The following is a 26,057-nucleotide window of genomic DNA, read 5'->3' as shown; positions in this document are numbered from 1 at the left end:
TAAAGTAAAGATAAGCAACATCCACTAATCCAGAAATCTCTTCGTAGAAGGCTGTCAGGTTAGTCAGGCATGATTTGCCCACTGTAAATCCTTGCTGACTACTCCCCGTCACCTTCTGGTCCTTAATATGTTTGGAAATGGTTTCCAGTTGGATTTGGTCCATCACCTTCACAGGGACTGAGGTGAGGCTGACCAGCCTGTAGTTCCCTAGATCCTCCTTCTTGGCCTTCCTGAAGATTGCAGTGACATTTGCCTTTTTCCAGTCCATGGGAACTTCTGATCACCACAATCTTTCAAAGATATTTGAAAGCGGCCTTGCAATGACATCAGCCAGTTCCCTCAACACTTGGGGGGGGCATCCCATTAGCTCCCATGGACTTGGGTATGTCCAGTTTGTTTAAATGTTCCCTAAACTAATCCTCCTCCACTGAGGGTAAGTATTTCTTGCTCCAGACCTTCCTATTGCTCTGAGCGTTCCGGGAATCCTGAAGACTAGTCTTATCAGTAAAGAATGAGGCAAAGAAGGCATCGAATACTTCAGCTTTCTCCATGTCTTTTGTTACCAGGTCTCCTGCCCCATTCAGAAGCAGGCCCACATTTTTCCTAGTCTTCCTTTTGCTGTTGATGTACTTGAAGAAGCCCTGCTTGTTGCCCTTCACAGCAGTGGGCTGTGCCTCCACAGGCAGTCTCACAGGCATTATGTTCCTCCAGTCCTCTCCAGTTCATGACTGTGCCTAAAGGCACAATCTAGCTGTCAAACTGCAGGCATTTCCCAGACCACCAGATGTCTGCTGACTTCAGAAAGTTAATGTACACCTTAGATTCCTCCATCTCTCTAAAGCTAAATAGTCCTTTTCATTTTCTCTCTCTTTTTTTTTTGTTGTGAAAGCTATTTATATTTCTCTCAATTATTTGTGACAATAACAATGTAGGCTCCTGCTATGTGATGCTCTATAGTTTCTGATACAATCTGTTTTATTAATAAGTGCCTGCTCTTTGGAAAATGAAATATTTCTTGGTAATCATCACTGCAGGCATCAAATCATATGCAGAAAAATAGCTCTGAAGATATCATTAATCCTTGAGCTGCCACACCTGACAAACATAAATATGGTTAAAGGATTCAGAAAACTCATTAATCAAAATACAAGTACTGAAATAGATTTCCTCTTGCTTTGAAGTATATTGCCCTCATAACATTGTGAATTAGACCTTCATTCAAGTTTGATGGTGAACACTTCACAAAATAATAGATTTGGAGAATCAAGTTAGAGTTGGATATTAACAAGGTTTCCATGCTGATGGAGAACTGCTTCACAGGAATGTGGCTGGCTATGTGTATCTTTGCTGAAGTATCTGGGGACAAGATATTAAAAAACATGTACTTTTCAAACATGGACCCCCCAGATCTTTATTCAAGTTCCTAAAAAACGGCCTAATTTTCAAGTGTTGAGCAACCAAGTGCTTATAAAATGCTTCAGAAGTCAGTTTGGACACATAAAATCGCACTTTCATAAGCTACATGACACTCAGGGGAATTTCACTGTTGGCTTAAGCTGATCAAAAAGAGTGGTCCTGCTATATCCTCCATCCCTTCTATTGGATTAAAACCTGAAAGAAAAGAATAAAAAATGGAGCTTGCTGCACAAGCACTAATGCTGACAAGAAGGAAAGGGCTGGAGTGTTTGTTCAGAGGTAGACAGGAGAGGGGGATTTCCCTTTTGAGCACCAACAAAGCTCTAGATCAGTTAATACAACCCCAGTGTCCCCTATTAGGGAACAGAAAGGCAATGGTGATTTAGGTACTGTAACAGTGAGTGTTGCACCAGTGGCATAAACAGGGCTTCTAATGACTTGGGCCAGTTGGTGCAGCGCTGAATGCAGTGGCATGTTACCTCAGGAACCGGCAAAAATGCCTCTGTCCCTACAGCGATTCAATAACTACTACCCAACAGTGCAGCTCAAAGCTGTACTGTATCCTTCTCTGAGAGGTGTAAAAGAGGATCAGGCGTAGGGCATGACACCGCTCGGAAAAAAAGAGTAGCGTAAGTAGATGAGCCTGGGCCTGCGACCATAAGCAACACCTATTGCTCAGATCTCTCCCATGCTCAGAGTATCTATTGACCACAGTAATCATTTAAAAGCCACATAAAGACAAAGCTCTCCTTTAAAGACTGTCCAAACAATTGTGTCTAAAACTCTCCAGGTACTCATAGCCTTTGAAGTTTCCACTTAGGGTAAAGTCTTCATTTAAGTTTAGCTAAAACTGAATCTGCTTCTCTTTTTGCCTTTCGTTTCACCTCTAAAGAAAATGGAAATTACACTACAGGAATTACATTTCAGCATGAAAAGGGATCTTTCTGCCTTATTCAACAGTTCAGAAATTTGGGATTCAATTTATTATAAATGCTATCCTTCAACCACTCAATGAAGTTTAATTTCATTAACACTTGGGCTTCTCTAGAAAGCTTTGATTGCTGAAATGCATCAAATAAAGAGGCAATAAAGAGGCCTCATGGTATTAATACATTTTTTGGCCAGAAACAAATGGTAAATACTTTCAAAGCTATTATCTGTCATGTTGGATCATATGGAGACTTGGTATTATGAAAGAATTAAAAACAACCTTTGATTTTACTGAGGTTTGGCTAGTTTACAAATACTATGATCTTTATTAAGGATACCAAATAACTTCAGAGAGATGTGCTCTTATCTTGGTTTGGCAAACTTGAAGTGCTTTTAGATCTCTGGTTTGCCTTCCAGCCAAACCTTGCAATGGGTTTTAATGTTGACAATGCTGCGAAATCACTCATGCCGAAAATGCAATAACTGTACTTGAAGTAGCCTCATTAAAAAATAGTTTCCACCATATATTTTTTAATCCTTCCTGTTCCACCTTTGAGAACGTGACATGCTTTATGTAGTATAAGAATCTTACATATTACAAAAACAGGTGGAAAAACTTCAAGGCTGAATGTCCAAAACATGCAAAATCACATATATCAGCCTCCTGATACTTTACTCCCACTATCTTATTTACAGGCGTTTAGTATCCATCATGGCACATCATCACGTACATGCAATCTCTCCATTTAGTGAGAGTGGCTTAGTTTACCCTACCTGTCCCACAACCACATTATTCTGTTTCAGCCAAGTTTTGATACAGTAGCATATCCATGACACCTGAGCAATTAATTATTGTAACCCTAAGCATTTCTTGGCAAAAAGCCACATTATGGCGCACAGCACGATACGGCTCTGTGATTCAATTTACCACGGAAGAAAAAGTACCTAATCCTGAGGATTTGACATGAAAGCCCTTATATAGCTGCTCAGTCATCACCTAGAGGCAACAGCTCTGCTGGTATTGTTAGCAGAACTTCTGACAAGGCAAGCTTTCTGAATCTTAACGTGTGTTAATCCTTGACCAAATTCTCAAAATAAGGCTGAAATAAGGGGTCACTTCACCACATTCGACCCCTTTAAAAACAAAAGTTAGGGTGGGTTTTCTTTAAGTGACCCATGCATCTGTGCATCATATCGGGAAAGATTTACGATATGCCCCGAGTCTCTTATCTTCTGTCTCCATTTTTATAGGGTGTGTAGGTGCTACTGCAGGAATGAGATGTTTGCAATCAACACACAAACTCAGGAGCAGCAGCAGAAGCAACTGAATCAGTCACACAAATATTTCATGCTTGGAAATCATCAGAAAAGCAGGTCTCTGACTACTCTAAACTGGGGCAAAGCACCTCAGAAGGCTGAACTCACACAGACATCTCTCAGAGGAATTGCTATAGTATGTTTCTTGGTGTACTGGATTCCAAATCTGGCTTTATTTGCTCACTTATGTAGTATCTCAGCCCACCGTTTAAAATTAATACCAAAAAATGCATGCTATGTAATCTGAACCGAGGACCTTCGGTGGTCCTCTTAGCTGTTCCCTGACTCAGTCCATTTCTTTCCCAAGTCGGCAGGTTTTATACTTCACGCCACAGTTCACAAAACTTCGTCAGAGTTGCAGTGTGATTTATTTGTCTGCTGGCTTTATGGAAACTGTAACCGAAGGTGGTCTGTATGAATGTTTTTGTAATACGTTACACCTTCCTACCCGAGGGGTGAGATGAACATTGATCAAGGAGGAGCGTTTAATTAACCAGATACTTGCAATGTGCTAGAGTGAAATTTGGCATTAGGAAGGTTGTTCCACTTGAGCACGAGACTCATTCTCACCAGAAAAGCACCTTCAGCATTTCTCGGATACAAAATGAAAATTCACCTCCTGCTCGAGTTGCTTGTTTGCCTCCAGAAGAGCTCTCCAGCCTGACATTTTTTCTGGAGGGGAGGGAGGGTGTTGAGAGATTTGACTACTGAACAGCACAGTCATCAGCATCCCAAGAGGGCAGGTTCAGGCAATAAATCTAGGCTCCCATTTACCAAATGGCTTCTGGGCACCCTCATCTCAAATGCGTAGCTACTAATTTCGACAGGGCAACCTGGCATAGAGAAAAACTCACAAAATATTCTTTGCTGAGGGGCTCCTTTTGTGAAAAGGGCAAGCCTAGATGAAACCAGAACAAAGATACTGAAAGGGACTGTGTCTTTTTTAATGTAAGGCTGGAAGAGCCTGTCGAAAAACCTGCTGAATTATGTCCCTGCTCTGTGCGCTCACTGTGAATGACTGGACAACATCGGTTTTGTATTGCCAGACACCATTGTTGTTTCATGCTAATGACATTATAGTCATGACAAAAGGCGGCTATTGTTGCTTACTTTCTAGTAAGAGTATCCACAAGGGGAGATAACGTATGTGCTGAAATCCTCACCCCTGTGAACAGCAGAGCTCTCCTGGACGCCCTGGCTCTGCCTACACCTAGGCTCCACTTCCCCACAGAAAAGCAATTGTACGTGAACTGCTACTTTCAGCATCACAGCCGTGCCAGGAAGCCCAAATCAGTCCGGGGATCTCATTATGCTAAACACCGTAACAAATGCATGGTAAGAGCCAGCCAGCCTCTGGCCCAAAGATAGAGTCTAGAGCAACAGAGGATAAGGGAGAAGCAGAGAGGAATGTGAAGGTACTTGCCCAGCACTGCAGAGTGGGTCCAGGGACAAAGTTCAGAACCGAATCCTTTGCAATCCCGTGACTCTGAATTTAATGTCAGACCATACAAACATTTGCATGGTGGACTGTGAGAAGACTTGCCACACTGGGAATGTCCAAAGCACTTACAAGATACCCCTGTGCTAAGGACAGGTTTCCCAAAAAGTCAAATAAACCTCCAGTCTCCTTCTCCTGCCCCCAACCAATACGGGATCCCCCAAGCACACTTTCTTATGGTGTCTGGTTTTGTTTACCTTCCGATCATTTTTTAAAAGTCTCTCCCCAGCCTCTGGAACATATTAAACAATCATGATAGCATAGTAGAAATTAGACTACTAATAAATCCAGTGTTGTGCTATCAGTAGTTGAGACACTTTCTGTAACGGTTCAAAGGTAACATCATGAACTATCACATGTGTAAAAGAGGCTGGAAAGTCAGGACAGAGATAGCAGTGAAATCCTTGCAAATAGCAACGGAGAGCAGTAGTACCTTACCTGTAAAATTATAAGCAACTGTTGATAATCAGTGTATTCAGGCACCAGCACAACACCCCTGAGAAGCTCTATAGGTATGAGTGAAATATTATAATTGTATTGGCTCTGGATGTTTTTGATAAGAATAGTACCATTCTGCTTAATAGGCAAGAATATATGCTTAGGTTAGTATCAAATACAATATGGAAGATTTCAGCCTATCAAAACCACTTCTAGCTGTATTACGAAATTTTAAAATCTTCCTGAAATTTACCAGACTACAAGGTGGTATTACAGTCACCTAAGGAAATGAATGCATAGCTGAAGGGGGAAATGTTTTATAGTATCTGATAATACCTTAGGCATTGATAGGACATTTTTGTACAGGTTGAAAATGCATTCTTCATTTTTCACTGACAGCTGGTTAAGAGAGGAATGCAGTGAAAAGTCCATAAAAGCTTTTAAAAAAACCCCAAACCTGGATAGGTCTGCACTTCTGCTTTTCTCCCACCCATGCTAATAAGTGATGTCAGTTATTAACAGTATCTTTTGGATTCAGTGCCACCTTGGCCTATAACCACACGAGGCAACAGAGAGCCTACAGCACTTCTTGAACTGGGGAAGAATGGGGTTTCGCATCTCTTTTTAATACAATAGAGTAGAAATATTGGAGGCAACTTTTTACACAATTCTTTTTCTTCAGCTTGCATGAAGTCTATGCACTGCCACTCCAGCAGGCTGGCTTTCGTTCCTTCTCTTCCACTGGAAGATACTTCCTGTAGGTCAGCATAGCTAGTTTTGGAGTCTGTTCTTACTTCTTTTGGCTCCTCCATGTCTGATACTGCTGATCATTGATTCCCATTTGATGTATTTTCTTTCCGTGACTCTGCAATACTGTCCGTGCCTCTTTCTTCTCCTACCTTTGTGCCTGCTCCTCCTACAGCTCCTTTGGGAGACCGTGTTCTTTCTTTTTCTAACATTCCCTGGGGCAGCTCTTTCCTCTGTTTCTAGTTTCTTCTTTTTCCTTCCTCACAACCTGCTCCTACACACTCTCATCTCCTCCTATGACCTCAGCTGCTATCTCTCCATCAACAAATCACAAACCAGCCTGATCAGCCACTCTCCATCCAATCCCACATACTTCTCAGCTTCACTAACATCTTCTCCTTGATGTCTCAGTGTCAACTTAAAGGGATAATGGCTAAAACTGATGACATGACTCTCTTCAGTCCACAATTCTCTATCAACGTTGAAGTCCTCACTTTTTTTCTGTAAATCCATCTCTAACAGCTCCTCCCACTGTCTAAACCTTTACCAAAAGAAACCTGTACCTTTTCACTTTTTTTTAGTGTTACACTTTTGAGGGCATCTTGTTCCTTTCCATCCACACACAGTTTAGATGCAGGTCCTTCGTAAGGCATCATCTCTCTTCTTGTTTGTGACAACCTAGTAAAAAACTGTTTTACTAATGAAGGACTTCCTGCAAGAGCATCTTCATTGGTCTGTCCTTTCTTCCCCTCTTTTCTCAGCGCTCCCTCCTTTCTTTGAATTCCTTCATTGGTTTCCTCTGCTCTGACATCAAGTCAAGGTTTATTACACTCAGCTCTATCAGTAACACTAATAACTGTTTTCCTGCTTTTTTCCATATACTCTTATACATTTCATCTCTCTCTGAGCTAACCCATGTCTTTTCTTTAAAAAAAAAACAACCAAACAAGCTCCTGTAGAGTTTTTCTATATTTTCTCTTGTAGAAAAATTTGTGTTGTAAAGATATTTGGTGATCTAATTTCCATTAGCAGATAAAATAGCTTTGATACTCTAGTCATTTCTCCTGAAATATTACAACAGAATGAAACATGCTTATTATTCCTTTTACCTGTGCATCTATGATTTATTATCAGAGTAAATGTATTCTTTCCCCTACAATATAGGCAGCAAAAAAAGATTGAAAAATAGGCTACACAGATTCAAGAGGCATATGTCCATCAGTGGTCATCAAGGATGACAGTCCAGGTGTGCTTTCCCAGAAGCATATAAACTGATGATTGCAGCAAGTTGGAACATTGTATTTGGAGAAAGATTCCTGTATAGCTGTCTGTTACTGGCCCATATGTTGGACACTGTTACTGGGCTAGTTGGACATTTGCTCTGCTAGAGTCCCTATATTACATCCCCACAGTTCTGATGTTCCTGTAACTTAATGGGATAACCAATAAAGCTTTCTGATAACCAGTAAATCTTTCTGATATTGTCTATGCCCTTTGTCTTTTTCCACCCTTATACAAACCCTTCCCCTTTCTTTACAAGAGCGACTCACTTTGTGCTCCTGTGGACTAGGATCCCATCTTATTTATTTATCTTGAAAACTTCCCAGCACTTTTATGGGAACACCTAACATTCTGATTATTAATAACAAGAAAAACGATATTATGATGAGAGCAGCAAAACCGCTGCTGGCAGAATTATTTGCAAACCTAATTTCACACATACAACATGCTGTCCTGAACCTCTGCCCCTCCAGGTAATATCAGCTGGGGTTTTGTTTTGTTTTTCCTTTTCCAATTCTGCTGGAGGCAGTTTACTTTGCAGTTTCCATCCATTAATCTCAAAGTACTTTTACATAGAGGAATTAATTAAGACTCTTACATACAAGAATTAATTAAGACAGTAGTAGGCATGTTTTATCATCTCCGTGTTGCACATGGGGGAACTGAGGTAAAGAAAATGTTACCCAATTCTTTTGCAGAGCTGGGAATGTACTTAGGCATATATCATATCCTCTCAACCAGGTGTATAAGAGTATCCTTTCTCTCCTAATGTTGTGAGGCAGATATCCAGTTTACCAAGTAAAATACCAGTGACATGCAGTCCTGTTATTCAAAATGGAAACGCTTCCCTCAGGCGAATACCTCGGCCAGTCAAATTTCTAAACACATCCTTCTTTCTTATTTCAGACAGAAAGAAGTACACAGCACGGAAAGCAAACTACTGTAACTACTGCGGGATCTGATAACATTTATACTCTTCTAAAGAATCAACCCAATACCTGAAATCTGTAATCTTATCATCTTGCTTTAACAGACTCTCCCTCTTTCTCAGCATTCACATGTATACTTCTGTTTGATAAAGAAAGAAATATAAACCTAATGACTTATGATTTTTATCTACAGTTCATAAAACCTTTGCACAGTTGACGCTGCACTATCATGCTTCTGAAATGCAACAGTGCCACCTTCAGATCATGCTAAATATGACTTTTTCACAAACCATCAGTATGGAAGAAGCACAACAGCGATTTTTCTTTTCATCCAGACAAGTCCTGCTAGAAAGCCCAGAAGCACATGTATAAACCTGAGCTGAACCTGCACATTCACAAACTGAAACACAAATGTTCACTGGGAAGAGTCATCCTTTATTTTCACAAATAAACATTAACAAAGAAAAATCACATGCTACTTTTTAATACCCGGCATACTCATTCTCTAAGCATGAGAATCACAGCATATTCCCCTGCCACTGCACTAGCAACACACATTGGGCAGAGCAGCACATCAGCTAGGACCTGCTCCTGCTTTGCTTTGCAACCTTCACATAATTTGCCAGCTGCTCCTGGGTATGTTGGGTCCCAGAGTGAGAGCCAAGCTACAGTATACACTGGAAATATGTAAGTATCTGTATGCATGGATGTATATATGCTAGATACACTTTACACATTACATACTGGATACAGTATGCATTACATCCCCCAAAGGGGCCCTGCTCTGAAAGAAACCTACCAGAAAGTACGACCCCAGGTTGTGTTGCAGCCCTTCCCTGCTAAACGAGGAGATGCAGGTCTTGTGTATGACCCATGTACACAGGTATACCTCCTGCCATGTCTCCTCCCTGCCAAGTTGAGACTGTAAATCAAATGTATATGTTCCGTTCTGAAGTTTCTTCTAAACCACAGCATTTGACAGATCCCTTTTACCCTCAACAGAGGTATTTATTTAAAATTGAACCAGCCTGTCATTAAATATTAAAACAGGTAACAGTTTTGGTAAATTCAGTCCTGCTTTAAAAATTTGATTATTATCCAGAAATTGGTGCAATGCTGTTTAAACACGAAAGAACAGTTAATTAAATTTACAGTTTCTTTGCTGACATACTACATATTTTATATTTGGTTTGATTATAATGGGCAAACCTCATCATTTTAAAGCTAAGCCATTTGCATTTGTAATTAGACCCAGTTCTGAAAAAAAGTTAAAATACTTCTGAAATTAAAGGTTAGGTCTCCAGTATTTTGAATAAAAAGTTATCTGTGATATTAGTTGAAATTACACATATTGGACTGGAGAATATTAAATCAATACAGGCTTGAAAATCAAGGTGGGAATTAATTACTTGAGTTAATTTCTTTGACTTTGTTCTACAATATTATTGAGAGAAGAAAGTAAACAGAAAACATGCTACTCACCCACTGTCATACCATCCATGTAACGCTTGATGATATCAAAGGAATCCCTTAAATTTCCTTCTGTTATGTCAAATATGATATCTGCCTGGTTGGCCGGATATGTAGGTGTGATGGCACGAAGAAAAATAATCTCTGCAAACAAAGAGTATCACAGAATGTACTGAGAAGTATTTGAAAACACCACTGAGGAACCTGACAGAATTTGATCCAAAATGACTTGCACTCAAAGCTGGTGGACGACACCCCCACTGCCACTACTCCCAGTTTGTCCTTTAAAATGGAAAGAAAGAAGATCTGGGGGAAGGAAGGATTCAGATAGATTTATTTTCTCCTCCTGCACCATCCAAGAAGCCCTGAAGCCAAAACACTATTACTTTTAGAGTCTAGAAAGACCACTCTTAGAAACCAGTCAGACTTCCAGCATGTACCCAAAGAGGACAACACTGAGGATCACTGAGGGCAGTGGAGGGGGACCAAACAGATAAACCCCTGAACTCTGATTCCCTTAGGCAGTTACACAATGTATTACCATTAAATATTACAGAGTCCTTTTGAGTACTGGAGGAGGGGTTTAGGTTTTTTAAAAAGTGAGACTATTTTTCAAGCCCCTTGTGAGGGAGGTTAAGTATTATTATTCTCATGATTATCCTTGCTCTACAGATGATGAAAGTAAACCATGGGGCTGTAAGAATTCACCCAAGGCCATGCACAGAATTCAGTTTAGGAACGTCTTCTGGGCTTCAGTAGTGCTCTCAGATCACTAGGTCTCATCTCTTTTTATTAAATCATGAGGATGGACTAATGAGGGAACAGTTTGGTAAGCATCCTGGGCCAAATCCTTAGCTCTGCTGCCAGTGCACCTGGTGAAGCTGAAGGGGTGTGTATGGGAGTAGAAGTGGCTATGGGGCATTCCTCCGTTCCCTGTGAAGTAGGGCCAGCCAAGGTCTGAAACAGGCCTGACGCAATCTATAGCAGCTCTACACAGCTGAGTTACTGGTGGCTAAATTGTTCCTACATGAACAAGGATTGGGACGTCTCTTGCCCTACTCCTTCTGCCTGGTACAGAAGTCAAGAATCAGCTTCGGCTTTCATTTAGGACAACTTTCAGCGATAGCAAGGCTGAGACTGGGTGCATCAGAAATAGGGATTTAAGACCTTTAAAAACCCCTCCAAAATAATCTTCCTTTCCTCCATCCCCTTCTTCTCTGTGTCTGTGGCATGCAGTAAGTTGCTGAGTGGCTCGTCCTACAGAGAAGCAGGGCTGAAGGCAGTCATCCCACCTCTGGATGTGTAGGCAATCCCCAGTGAAGCTGCCAGAAAATGAATATAAATGCCAAGGAGCAAAAATTGGCTCTTGATCTGTAAGTTTATATGTGAACTAAGCAAAGTGAGTGTGATCCTTAAGAAACTGCAGGACTTAAAAACTCGCAGGTACTGCAGAGGCTGATGAAACTGAAGAAACACATGAATGCCCATGAGAGTGCAGCATCTGGGGCTGGAAAACTCACTTTGGATGACTGGACAGCCACTCACTTGGATGCTTTTTGAAAATCTTAGCTTAAAAACTTTCTGTCCAGTCCTTGGAATTTCCCTTCCTTTATTCTACATTTTAAAAAACAATACTTATTTTTTTCATAGGTCAAAAATAGGCAAATCACAGCACTAGAGAGTATATTCAAGATAATGTATTTTGTGATTAATCTTTGCATGTAGATAAAGACTATATTCTTGGAACAAACCAAGAACAAACCACTGTCAATAGTGAACAACAGACCATAAACAGATGAGAGAAATATAATGAGCACCGACTTCCTATGGCAAAATCTGCAAAAAAGGGAAGAAAAAAGTCACGCGGCACACAGCTATTATGTGAGTAAATGTGGTAAATAGGAATTCAGACTCAGTATTTCCTTAGACTGAGAAGCTGTATGAGTTAGAGCTCAGAATGACTTTCTTTGCCCCATAAAATTAAAACTCCTGGATATCGAAGGTTTTAATTAAATGAATAGTACACTGTAATTTGGAACTGTGCAAACATTTTACTGCACCAGTAGCTAGTCTGGCTTTAGGCAAGGATTTCCGGTGGAGGTTTTATATGTTGTAGTCTATTAAATGGAACAAGGAACAAACCACTTACCTTCAGGTCTTGTAAATTCTCTGAACGTGGGCAGTGAAATGACAGTGTGGGAAATTGTGTGGACTGGATCCAACACACAGGTGACATCATTTGGTCGACAAGACTTAATGCAACGGATAGTATCTGTCTTTTCAAGTCTGACACTAAGAGAAACGAGAGAGAGATGCATATACACCCTGCAAATGAATTACTTTGTGTTTTGCAATCTGGGGAGCTAGAAATTATAATTGATATAAGTGTTCGTTCTTCACCTCAAGAACTTAGACTAATGCAGATCATCAGAACTGCTGGACCACTGAAAAATTTGGCTTGGCTAAGAGTTGCAGTCAAAACCCCCTCAAACCCAGTTCTTCAAGCCAGGCATGTAAAAATAGGGAGAACTGTAGTGCGTAAGATGCCACATAAAGTTGCTTTCCAAGTACAAACAGGACCCAACAACTAGGCCCAGATCCTCAGCTGCAGTGTACTGGCGTGGTCTCAGCCATTTCAGTGGAGCTACACTTATTTGCACAAGACTTTTTGTATTCTATGTGATAATCAGTCACACAAAGCAGGAACAATTGTTTCCATTCTGGAAATCTGGCAGGAAATATCTGAAGGACCAACTCTCTTTCACGATTTTCAGTGCAGCAAGAGCCAGAAAAGCCTTTCTGACGTCTTTTTTTTTCACACACAGCCCTTTCCATCTAAACTGAGACAACAGAGAGGAATAGGAACTGGGGGAGGAAAGAAGTTAACCACATTATTTAAAACCTCAAAGATTGAATTCTGAGTTTGGGGAAATGGTAAGGGTCATTTCATATTCCATCTCAACCAGCTGCTCATTCGTCCTTGAAAGTCTATTAAAAGTTAAATGACTTCTTCTCACCCTTGTCCACTAGAGTGAATTTAAAGTCACTTACAGTTCAAGAACTTCACACAATACCCGGTCTGTGTTCATGAGAGATGAAAGGGCTATGCTGGGACTCACAATGTGACTAAGCCCCACAAATGATCTCAACTTTGACCTGCCCATTTCTTCATATTTCTAAGTGGAAAAAAGAAAAGACTGCAGTGTCAGTGGGGGGGAACTAAAAGATTAAAAGGAAGAAAAATTCACTGAGTAAAAGGGAAACAAAAATGGAAGCTTTACTTTGTCAGATACCTCTAGAAACAAATGGTTCTTGCTCTTTTCAAAATGTGTTACCCAAGTCCACACCTACAAGCCATCTTTTTTCAGATGTTCAAAGGGACTTTATGGCTCTATTAATAATAAATACATCAGTAACTTCTTATTATATGCTACCCACATTTGCTCATCAAAGAAGACAAAGCCAAACACGCTGATATTGTATGAAGCTAAAGTAAAGATAAAAGAGAAAACATGAATCAACATTAAGGAAACCACGCTCAAACAGATGTGAACGGGCATAGTCCACGGGAAGGCAATGAAGCTGGGTTAATTTACACCAGCTGAGTCTGGCTTGTTATTCTCACTCTGTAGTTGATGTTTTGAGACTGGCCAGGAGATACAGGCCAGGAGTGACCTTTTACTTCCCACCTTTACCTGGGTACAAAATTTCATCATTTCCTAGGCATCTCACAGGGAAGAGAATAGGGCTTTCTGCTGAAATGCCTCAGGCTGGTCATTGTAGAACAAATTAAGTCTGGATATATGGACATAAGAGCCTGACCTATGATAACAGATTCCATCCCCTTATTTTAAACATCAGCTGCCAAATTAAGAAAGGACTTCCAGCTAGCTGACCCTCGCGTCTGTGAAATAAGAATCAGCTAAATTCACAGTCTAGTTCCTGTGTAAAATAGTCTATTTCAAAACACGTAACAAATAGAATTGAGGTAAAACATACATCAGTTGCATTTGTTTTCCTCTCTCCTTTTTTTTTTTTTCCTTACTGTTTGTAGAGACGTTTAGTAGACATTTACATCTATACAGCCATACAAACAAACACTGCATCTTTCCTCAGGATCCTGCTGAGCTGGGGTCCCAACACCTCAGTCAGACTGGTGTTACTTCCAATAACGTGCTTACAAGTTCTGAAGAAGTTCTTTAAAAGTCTCTTTGCATTACATAACACATAAATAAATATAGCACCACCTAAAGGTTTTAGGGACACCAATAATCAGTAGCTTGCGTAACTCATTTTGGGACATTATTACCAAAGAAGTACTGGTACAATACATAGAGCATCCTAAATTTTCATAGCTGTATTTAGATAATAGAATTTGTATGCAAAAACATTGTGGTTTGAGTGTCTGAAGCGTTCAGTATTAGTCTGCCTTTACCCCTTCTTGGGAAGAAAAGGGAGCTTTACTCTTGACTTCAGCTGGAACAAAATTTGGCAAACACAAACATTTCTGAAATTCTCATCCAATAAAGCCATGAATTTGTTTAAGATGAAGTCCTAAGTAAAACTTACATTCATGATTCTCACTTCTGATTCACTGGAGTAAAGCATTCTGACATGAATTAGGTACCCTGCATACAGAAACGGAGGATTACAATGACCATGAGTGATTTGTGTTAGTTCCTAAATAAAACTAGTTTCTAGATCCATCCAGCTTGTAACCATACACGTGACAGATAAACGTTTGTGTCAGCTCTATTTCTTTGCACCGTTTCTTTCTCCTCTTACAAATCCCACAACCTTTTTTTTTGCATGCTCTGTCCACACTGCTAAACTTGAGTTTGTGCTTTCATTCTATCCTGCCTAAATATTCATTCTCTGCTCTCTTTTCTTTTGATATCCCTGCTAATTGCTTCAGCATATGCAAAGTGCAGTTGATAACACTTTTTTCTCTCATTGCTTTGACGGCACATCTTTAGACATCTTCTGGAGTAACTTCTTTGACAACTAGCATTTATTTCAAATCCTAATATTTGCTATTAATGATGTGCTCTGATCAAAATACTTTTTAATTTTATCCTTACACATCATCTTTGCATTTGATCTTCTGATTAGCTGATGTTTTCCTTTTTGCTCGCATCCTCCTATAGTGGGGACTGTGACTGACAAAAGTTTCTTCGTAAGTGCTGAGAACTTTTTCTTTATTCAAATCTTTCCTTCAAGTTTTCCCCCTCTAATAAAAATTGCAGCTTTGCAGCTGGTATCTCCTCCAGGCCTTTTTCATTTAAAAGACAAAAAAGTTAAGAAACAGCTCAGTTGCTCTGATTATTTTGCAAACAATCCTTTCCCGAATATATTTTTTTCTTTCTTCTGGGTCCTGGTGTCATTCCTTTTCGTATTCTCTGTTGGATTCAATTAGTAAGTTCCTTAGACCAGGAGCCATGATTTCATTTTCATTTGGAAAGAACCATGCACATAAATGGTGCTGTGTAATTACATACATGTTCTTGAAAGTTCCAGCTACACTGCAGCATTAAAGCATCTAATACAGGAGAATCTGAGCTCCATGTTCTTGAATTACTTGCTGAATGCAATTAATAAGGTAGCATTTTACAATACTGAGGGCCAAATTCTCACACTCCCTTCTTTTCCTGCCAAACGAATATATATTAATGCTTGCAAAAATGAATTTTATTTTTGAATCTTTATCCTACTTAATTATGGCCTCATAATGAACTGGTAGCCAGAGGGCATTTATATACAAGCATCTTCTGTGGCAGTAAGAAACCCCATTAGCTCAAGTAGCACGGGCTTGTGCTTTCAATATTTAAAGCTGGGACTCTATCCCCACTGGCAACTTCTGGCAGCTTTATAAGTATGTGTCAACAGACTTATTAAACATTGGCATTCCTCGTGAGACTTGAACTCCTGTCAGCCAGCTGGGATAAACTTTGCCTTAGGGAACATGTAATACTCTGGCAGAGTGCTGTGATCATGCCCCAATCTAGTCCTTGGCTGATGATGAGCCTGAGAGCCCACAGCTTACAGCTAATAGAGTAATTCCTTGTGTTCAGGTGGTTAAGGCCTGTGATCTTAGTTCAGAAGGTTCCCAGTTTCTAACCTTGTACCTTGTCTGTGCTGTCTGCATTTACACAGTGAAGCATTTTTTTTATATGTGCATTCACATGGATTATTCCTCATTCATCTATGGACTGACTATTCTGCCTATGTACCAGGCAGCAGAGATATCTGAGCCCAGGATGGTGTAAAACATCAACTTTTAGACCATACCTCTGGGACTGAGTTTTTAATATTTATCAATACAAGGACTGAAGAGTAAAGTAAATCCTTTTCCAGTCCACAAAACAAAAGAATTCCAAAGAAATTCCAGTTGTGTTGTCTACATTGTTCTTGATTGTATTGAAGTAAAGGAAGAAAGTCGTAAATGAAGAAAGATTTGGATATTGGAATTGTGGCTGACCTGTCAGGGCTGCTAGGGTCTGGTTGGGGTTTTTTTGTTGTTGTTGTGTAAAGTCTTTACAGTTAAAAATTTATCAGCTTTGATATGGGAGTTGGAGAGACAAAAATGTTATGAGACCAATTAAATATCTTTTTCAAATGTTCCTGTAGACACATCTCAGGATACAGCCTGTGAAATAGAAAGGAGCTCTCTGCTACTAGGTGAATGCTGTTAGGAAGTTCATTGTTGTTTTCCCATCATTAGTTTTTCAATTCCATGGAAATTCCACAGAAAGGAAGATGAAAAATCTGTAAAATGAATGTTCTTTAGAAGAGATTCTCTTTTGCACTGTCCTTAAATTTAGAACTGTGATTTGTACCTGGTGGAAATCAGCAGAAGCTCACTGGCCACAACAGAGCAATGATAACTAGCGCAGCTTGAGAATCTGGCTCCACACTTTCCAAGTGACTTGTGTGCTGGGCACCTCTGAGGTCCTAAGGGCCTAATTTATGCCCTTTTAATAGATTTTCAGAAAATGCACAGTATTTACTCCATAAGTAAGGAAACTCTCTAAAGATGTCTCAGCTGAGACAGCTGAAATTATGTACCTATTTTGTTTTGAAAATTTAGACCTAAACATATGCAGCTGTGTATCATCAAATGAGACCAACTCCACTACTGTGTGAAGTAAATTAATAGTTTTCAGTGCTCGGTATATTCAGGTAATAAGCTCTTACACACCAGTTTCTGCTTTTTATAATGATGCAGAGTACACATAAGAATCTCCCCAAATTGAGACATTCAGTGATAGGAGAAAGTGGAGAACTGTAATGATGATGGCAAATAAAATGCAAGTGCAGCATGCAACAGATGAACTAAACCTTTATTAAAATTGGGGAAAAAAAGCTACTCTTAGAAGAGAAAAAGTAGCCAATGATGCCTGTAAGATAGGGATCAGAGCTGTGCAGAGACAAAGATAAAAAGTTTGGCAATAAACGTGTTGACAGTTCCATGGCGGGAAAGTTGCATTTGAATTGTCAGAAGAAGGTCTCTGGGCTCTGTGATTTGCCGCTGCATGACCACAATGCCACTGTGGTTGTTCACTTTTTTTGTGGTGAAAAAACCCTCCTGGTTCCCGCTGATGATGGACAGCAGAATTTTATCCCCAGGGACAGCATTGGAAGGGCCCATGCGGAAAATGTCGGTGGGTACTTGAATGTTGGTAGGAAAAGAGAGGTGATAGTAGGTTATTCTCAGAGGCAGGCTCTGGCACTCCTTATTTTCATTACAAGGCAAGCGCTCACAGCGACTGCAAGAAAAGTGAGAACACAAGACAAGAGGAAGATTAGCGTACATTTAGCAAGCGTGATAGGAAAGCAAGGGCAGTGGGGGTGGGAAAAGATATGTTGACTTGCATACTGTCTCCATTCTTCAGCCTGGCACCTCAGTCATATTGCAAATGGACACTTATTAAATAAGGATGAACTTGTCTGTAGTTGGTACTTTTGGAGAAGCGTTGCCATTTTCAGAAGCGTTGCCCTTTCTTTGCATGCACAGATGGATTGAGTCTGACACCTCGGCATGGGTGAGAGTTTGTTTGCATTTAGATCAGCTAAGCTCTTCCTAGGGAGAACACTGGCTTCCCCCCCCCCCCCCTCCGCCCTGCCCCAAGTTTTATTCTTCTGTTGACCAGACATATGTTAAATAAAGGAAGAGATTTTAAGAGGTTAGTGAGTTGACTGTGTCCTACTTGGGGTGTCTGGCTGGATTTTAAGACTGGGCAAAGTATTCTGAAATCCACAAATGTACAAGGAGTTGGTCTTTCTGAGAGAGAAGAGGCACTCTAGATACTGCACTATTTATGTTCCTCATCTGACAGCATACAGAGGAATGTAAAACTTACTTCCAACACTGCCTGCATGTCAAGGTTTATTTGTTTTGAAGACAAACCTTCTTCCTCCCACTGTGGCACAGTATTTCTCTGTGCTACCAGGAGAACCAACTTGAGTCAGTCTAACACCCATCTAGGCAAGCATTGAAAACAAGATCCAATGGCCTGATGTCTCCAGCATGTGCCCTGCACATTCAGTCCACTCTTACACAGCCTTGAGTCACGGGAATGACGTTGGTGAGTGGGAAAGTTGCCCTCTGCTGTTTCCTTCCCTTATCACTAGGCACTATATTACAGTGAAAAAGCCAGAAAACTAGGAAGAGATCACCCATACAGGCTGAAAGTGAACAATGAACATCAGCACTAGAAATCATGATCTGCATGGAGGGAGCAATCTCCTCTCTTTCTGTTACTGAGACAAGTAAAGTTTGCCCAGTAAAATATGGCACAGACAGGTATGGGCATTAAAGTCACTGCTACTAAAGAATGTTGTCGTTTACCAGTACAATAATGAAGACCTGACATGTCATGATACCTGGTGGGTTTCAGAAGTGTTTAAAGAATTGCATACAAGGAAAGTTTATATGAATTTCAGATTGAAGATATGCCCAAATCACTACATTCAAGTTGGTATCTGAACATCCTCTCACACAGGTGCATAGAAGTAGAGGTAGGCATGACAATCTCAGCTGGATGTTGACTTTGCAAAATTTGGGGATGATCAGGTTGTGCATTTAGCTCCAAACTTGCCTCACGCACAACTATGAATCAATTAAATTATGTACAAGAGTCTCTCCACTCAAAAACAATATTCAGTCCACAGGCTGAGGTTTTGGAACCTGAACTATTTAATCGTTTCTTTACTAAGAAATGCTCCAGCATGAAAGCATGGTTTGTTTCTTACAACCTCAAGGAAATTTGAGTGCCCATTTCATGTATTTTATTTTGACAAAAAAAACTGAGCTCCTGTCAGGACTATCTGGTATCAACAGAACTGTGGCTCATAAGCAAGCCTCACTTTGTTGCCAGTGCATGGTGACCTGAATTCCAGGAACTTCTCATTACATGCAAAATAAGCATTTTCAAAAAGAGTAGTTAAAAGCACCCTCAGTTCTTCAGTTAATGTGTTCTATGTTTTCTTTTAATACCACTTGCAAACGAAAGTACAAAGCAATTCTTTGAAGACTTAGATGCATTCTTAATTTTATTCATGTGTATGAAGAGCACGCACAAGTCTTCACAGGATGGCCAGCTAATTAGGTGTGGATACTCTTGGAATATTTTCAGGTATAGTGAGTTCTGCATTCTTTTCTGAAATGTCATCAATAACTCCACTAAAGAGAATTACTTGGTTTTGTTGAAATCACAAGGCTACTTGGTTTTGCTGAAATCATGAAGCAAGTCAAGACAATTAATTTCTTAGCTGGAAATGTTTTCTTCATGTAAATCTTTTTGGAAGCGTGTACATGCTCATGAGCACTTACACGCTCATAAAGATGCCCTGATTTATTCTTTTTATAAAAGTAAAATACATTTTATAATAATAGCCAGAATTTTTTAAGAGACCAAAAACCCAAGGCTTCCAGCTTCCTAAGATTTGAAAAAGGACATTCTGCTGATTCAGAGTTATTTGTGGAGACAGATGTGCCTGAGGCTAGGAGCTAGAATTATTCAAAATTCATCTTCTTTTATCTTATTCTTTGGTGGTGCACACTACACACTGCACACTTCACTACAGGTTTAGTTAATGTGCACTAATTGTTCCGTCAAATAACCACAGAGGAGAGATAGCGAATATTATTGCTTTCAAGAACCACAGTTCATTCTGGGGTCACGCACCACAAAGGCAATAAGCAACGAGCATTTAAATCTCAGTGTACTCTCGAGACCTTGTTTAAATGCTTCCCTTCAGTGGGCAGAAGAAAATCATACGGCGGGGGAATCCAACAACCTACTGCTAGTGAGTGAGCAGCCCAAGATCCCGGGTGCTGCTCCAGCTCTGTGGCACGTCGGGATGGATGAGCTGGTCGTACAGCTACCGTGCCACCACGCCGCGTCGCTGTGGGAGACAGCAGGGGGGACCTGGCGGGAGAAGGGGAGTGCTGAGGAGGCAGCAAGATGCTACCAGAGAAACCCAACACTCAGCCCAAGTAAAATATGGGCTGCTTTGCAGTGAGGCAATTTTATATACATCTTTGCAAACCTCTGCAACTAGGCGCATGGGCTAGAAAAATAAGCATATAATGCTGCTAAATGCTCCTTCCTGAATTCGTTCCTTATTATTTTAGCTCACTTACTACTCTGTTCTCTTAGGTTTATTTATGTGGCTGAAATACTGGTTTCAAAGAATTACTCATAGTTTGAATTTCATGTCCCGAACACTGGTTACTCATAAAGGAAAACTACCAAAACTAGAGAGATTCCATTTTAGATAATGAATACAACATTTCCTAACAGAGAAATGAGGAGAAAATATTTTCTGCCTTCCCTCCTGTTGATTTCTGAGCTTGGTTTTCACGTGGTACAGAGGCAATTTATTCCATTGTGCCTAAAGGAGTTAAGTGGTATACAACAATTCCTCATGCACTGAAGGGGAAAAGAACTTTTTAGCAGGATTTATGACTTCGCAATTTACTTCATACAGGGGAACCATCTCAACATGCTGAATGACTAACCAAGTATTATTACTAAACTACACACTACACATCTCTGAAATTCGACCCTGGAGATTTCCAGAGCTGTAACAATCTTCCAGATCTCCTAGAATATACTCCACTACGAAGGCACTCACTCATGCTATCATCAGTGTGTATTTCTTTTCAGCTGGTTGCACCACACCTTGAGGCCCAGATGAGCCATCAGCTGGGCTGTATCACCACACTGTGGATCTCTACATTTATGTTAACAGAGCAGCTGTGTAGTGAAGGTGGTTTTTGTCTTAAACAGACCAGAACTTAAAGGGAATGAAACCAACCGATGGTTGGTTTTCACAGATATTTCTTAACCAGAGGAGAATCTGGAGTCCCACTTCAGGCTCAGGCAGGAATACAGTATACAGCAGTACAGTAGACAGAATGGACAAATACTTTCTATGTTCCTCCTGTCTGGAGCTGGAAAAGTCTCAAGTAGTTTTCAAGCTATAGAAGAGACAGACCCATCTTCATTTTGCCCTCAGCACTGAGCTTTTATGTCCTATCCTTGTCTTCTTCATCTGTCTTTCCCAACCTGGCTCCTTCTTCCTATCCCCTTTCCTTGCCTACTGCCCTTCCTGCTCACTCAAACATTTGGTATCAGGACTGTCTCCTCAGCCAGTGCCAATCCTCCTCTCTTGCTCCATCCTCTCCTGGCTGACACCTGGTTGTCTCCGTTCCTACACCTCACAGCACTAGTCCCAAAGCATACACCCCTTCCCTCAGTATCTTTCTACAGCCATCCCAAATTATTCCTTGCTCAGATGGTCTTTATCCGAATCTGGCATCAACCACCCTTAACCATAAGCTCCTGACTCTTCTGCTTGGTTTCTCCCTTGTCTCTAAATTGTTTTACCCAATTTTACCTTCCACCCCTCAAGTGTCTCCCAGATTCATTCTCCTCACCTGGTCATAGCTTCAGATCCATCCCTCTCTCCCTCCATTCAGCCTCTTTATCCCTAAGTACGCCTTTCCTTCTTACCAAGTCATCTCTTCTCCTACCCATGCTAGAAACAGCTTTCTTATCCACGGAGTCTGAGTGGTCTTTGAAAGCACAGAAGAAACAGGCTCTGGGGTTGTTAGGGCTGGCAGCACCTGGCCCAGGACAGATAGGAGCTGACATTATGGGTAAGATTGGGCTTCTTTCCTGTGGCTATATGTGGGAGTAGGCTCACACAGTCTCTGGAGTTGGTACCTGCACATTTTAGACTGCTTTAAAGAGCTGCAAGAATCTCAGGTCTGCTGAATCAGAAGAGAAATGTTGGTTGCTAAACAAGAAAGACCTCTCTACTGATAGGAAGAATTAAATTGTACTGAGGAAGATAGTCAAATGCAAAGACAGGTTGCCACTGAGGCTGTGAAATCCTTATCATTCAAGGACTTGAAGCAAAAGTTAAACAACTCTCAGAAATACCCCACGTAGACCTGACTCTATTTTGGCATACAGGGGTGGATTAAGATTACTCATCAAGGTCCTCATTTCCTAAGGTTTATGAAAAAAGGCTAAATGCAATTTCACGAAGTCCATAATTTCAGAAGTTTCAGAGGTTTTTGGTAAGGATGACTAAAAGCGTAAAAGTAATCTCCTAAAAAATTTCAGATTTCTGCTCCAAAACATGACAGCAAACTGTTAAAAGAAAAAAAAAAGTCACCAAAATGCCTTAAACACAAAAAACAATGTGTTCCTCCCTACCCTTGTTCTTGGAAATGACTGAACTGCTTTGGCTGAAATTTGCCAAAACTTGAGCCTGAGTCAGACACCTGGCATGTAAAATTTCAGTCGTTGGTTACGTTTTGGCAAAATTCTAAGCAGTTAAAAACAGGTCCTAATAATGAGAAGCAACAGGCAACCTTAATAATAATACACAGACATGTCTAGAATATAAAAATATTTCCCAATCTGGCTCAATGGAGCACACACTTTTCTGACATGCCGTCATAACTGTTTCTTTATCTTTTCTACTATTTTTCTTGGCTTAAATATTACAAATATTAGACTTCAGTGTCACGTAAAGAGAATTTGTTATGCAATTTGAAAACAAAAAGTGTTTGGCAAGGCAGTACAGCAAGTTAAGTCCTATTGTGAGTAGCAGTAGATCTTAATTTTCCTTGGAAAAATGCCAAGCCTATAGGCTGATCAAGGTAAAAAAAAAGGCAGAATTTAAGCAAAAGAGATAAGACCTTCAATAAAATTGTTACCATTAAGGATCAGACCACACCAGGCACTTTGCTGGTCTTTGGGGAAGGTTACACAGGCTGTTTCCTCCTGAAGCTCAGAGTATCCATATAGCATCCTGAGCTTTCAGCCTGTAGCATGGGATGATCCTGCAATTACTTCACTTGATGACAATCGCCACTGCAACAGCCACCATGCAAAAATCTCTGCTTTAAAGGTATTGGGTAAGGAAGCTTCTGGATCACTGAAGGCTGTTGCCTGTACATAAGGATTTTGAGGAAAAATAACAATGAACAAACTTGGATTTTGAGGACTGAGGCCTATTAAATTATAGCTGTTCCAAAGAAAATACTGGAGATAGGGTAAAAAATCCCATGAGGTGCCAACTTGATTCAAATGGAAAATGTGTTGTCTGTCTTATGATGTGCCAAGTTGGTGATACCGGAGTGTGTTCTGAATAAAAATGAGAGGAAAATGGTACCTGTAATAGATACGATGTTATGAGAAGCCAACTGTTTTGATTTTAGAGTCCTGGCACAAGGTTGGGTGAAAAAGTGATTTAATGTCATTATCATGCAAAAGCTAATGAAGATATGCTATCTATCAGCTATGCTAGGTTATATATGCCAAAAATAAATGATTCAAGAATACATAAATTAGTTTGGATGTAAAAAGGTGCTAAAAAGCTGCTTATGAAACTGTTCCCCAATGGGCACAAGGCAACCCAATACATAAACCCTGATTCTGGCATGTTGGTATAATACTCGTATACTGGTTAAGTATGAGAGTACCTATCTCCCCATTGAACTAACTTGGACTTTTTGCAGTAAAGATAATGAACTCATATTCTCTTTGGTTTATGCAAACACATTTTCGACAATAAATTTAGTAACTGTGTCTGTAGCTGTTGAGAGGGAAAAACCTAATAAATCCAACAAGATAATAACTCAAGGAATTAAAATAATTAGAACTTCACTGAGCAGCTACAGGATTTGTGTCTGACTCATAGCCTAATTATAGCCCTAGCACATCAGAAGAATCTCTCCCTCAGAGTCTGTTTGAGTTAGGCAGAGTAAGCCACTGCAGGGCCCCAACAACCCAGACACAGAAAAAAAAATTCAGACATTCTACTACTTCCCCAAAAGATCCCTTACATCTCAAATAGCCATTAATTTCAACACATGCATAAAAATATAGATAAGAAAGAAGATGAAATGGAATGTGTGTGTACGATGCGTATTTTATAAACTGAACTTTGCAACTCAGGGATGTCCATAAGAGTAGAAATCTGCTAATTCTGCTTAGTGGCCCATTGCAAATGACTTTTTGAATTAGGATACAAACAAACCCACAATATTACAAATAAAGAGCATCTGCATCACGAGGCACTGCTTGTTTATTGATATGATAAATGTAATTTAAAAAGTAATTACTACTGACACTTCTCAGAATACAAGCGTATTTTACAAATATCTGTTTTTATACCATGAACTCCCTCTACAGCATTCTAGTCAAATACATCTGCTCTGCCACTTATATGGCATTTCACAGACTAAGGTTTAAATGGAAACTAACTAATCCCCACGAAGTCCCTCTGATGAAGATGAGCATTAGCTTCATTCTACAGAGGAGGCACACAGTACTCAATTTTATGTAAAAGATGCTGGGCATATGAACACTGACTGTGAAAAGCAATAGCAGGCTGATGAGAAATGTGGTTTATCAGCTTTCCTCCCTAGCTGGTGGAGCATACACTTACCTGGGTATGGGGCAGATGAGGGGGACCATGGAGCAGCCTTTGCAAGAATCGCTGGAGTACAGGGTGGCCATAAAGCCACAGGGCAGGAGGAAAAGTGGTCATCTGCATCAGCCATAAACTCTAGCTACATGACTGAAATTTTGCAACAATTTCTCCGCTTTGCTAGCACCATTTGATGGGTATAAATGAGCTGCCAGCTGCCCCTCCTCCCAAAGCTGTCTCATATTTTCAACACCAGAATGCATACACTTTCTCTGAGCTAGGTTAAGAGACACAAGTTTGAGCAGCAGCTAACGTACCACCCTTGCTAGGATTCCCAGCTTTTTTAACAGAGGTGAAATGGTACTAAAAATAAGACATTCTTGCAATGCTTTGCAGCAGCACTGGTAAAAATTCAGAGGGAGCTAAAAAGAACTCTTTCACTGGAGTGTAACAGTAAGGAAAGACTACGTGTGAAAGGAAATAGAAGTCAGAATTTTGAAGCTGAATGTAACCCTCCTAACAGGTTGCCTGCAAGGTAGCCAGAGAGAGAACACCTGCTCATGGCTGTGGAGATCATTACGATGTAAACTACTGACACATGGCATTTTTTTAAGGCAATACCTTTTTCTTAGACTGAAACAGGAGCATGAGAAAGGGACCAGACCCGTGTGTGCAAAACATAGGGTAGGCCTACCAACAAAATACGTATTTGCCAGAATCCGTTATGTATTCAGTCGGCAGTGGCATGTCACCAAAAAACTGTTCAACCTTCAAAAAGAAAGTACTTACGTATCTCCTGACTTGCGGTAATTTTCTGGACATTCCAAAGACAGACAGCGAAAGCCCCCCTGGATGTTAAAGCAGGTCTCATTGAAAGAGCAGTTGTGGCTTTCTGCAACACACTCATCAATATCTGCCAAATGGAAAAAGGTGAGTGGATTAAACACGTGCCTTTCCTCTACTTGCAGGTGCCAGATGATGAAATTATCATATTAGGTACTACAGAACATGGAGTGCTATTAAATTTTATTACAGGATTGGAAGGGGAGGGCAGGAGAACAAAAAAGAAAAAACAT

General features: G+C 40.3%; 1 protein-coding gene across 4 annotated transcripts in view; it reads right to left on the bottom strand.

The window, feature by feature from the left end:
- The window catches only part of FBLN1 (fibulin 1), an 89,893-nt gene that overhangs the window by 11,729 nt on the left and 52,107 nt on the right, over nt 1–26,057 (bottom strand). For 3 of the 4 annotated variants that reach the window (XM_052790136.1, XM_052790133.1, XM_052790135.1), the window contains exons 14-16: nt 25,771–25,894; nt 12,176–12,318; nt 10,039–10,170 (exon numbers count right to left, since the gene is read on the bottom strand). In XM_052790136.1, coding sequence (XP_052646096.1) covers nt 10,039–10,170; nt 12,176–12,318; nt 25,771–25,894 — 399 coding nt within the window. Of the gene's footprint in view, nt 1–10,038; nt 10,171–12,175; nt 12,319–17,349; nt 17,793–25,770; nt 25,895–26,057 lie in introns of those variants that run through there. The other variant, XM_052790134.1, reaches the window with a different exon arrangement.

Source organism: Harpia harpyja, chromosome 6 (genome assembly GCF_026419915.1).
Source record: "Harpia harpyja isolate bHarHar1 chromosome 6, bHarHar1 primary haplotype, whole genome shotgun sequence".
Lineage (NCBI taxonomy): Eukaryota > Metazoa > Chordata > Aves > Accipitriformes > Accipitridae > Harpia > Harpia harpyja.
The sequence above is the reverse complement of the archived record's forward strand: the minus strand, read 5'-3'. Positions and strand labels throughout refer to the sequence as shown.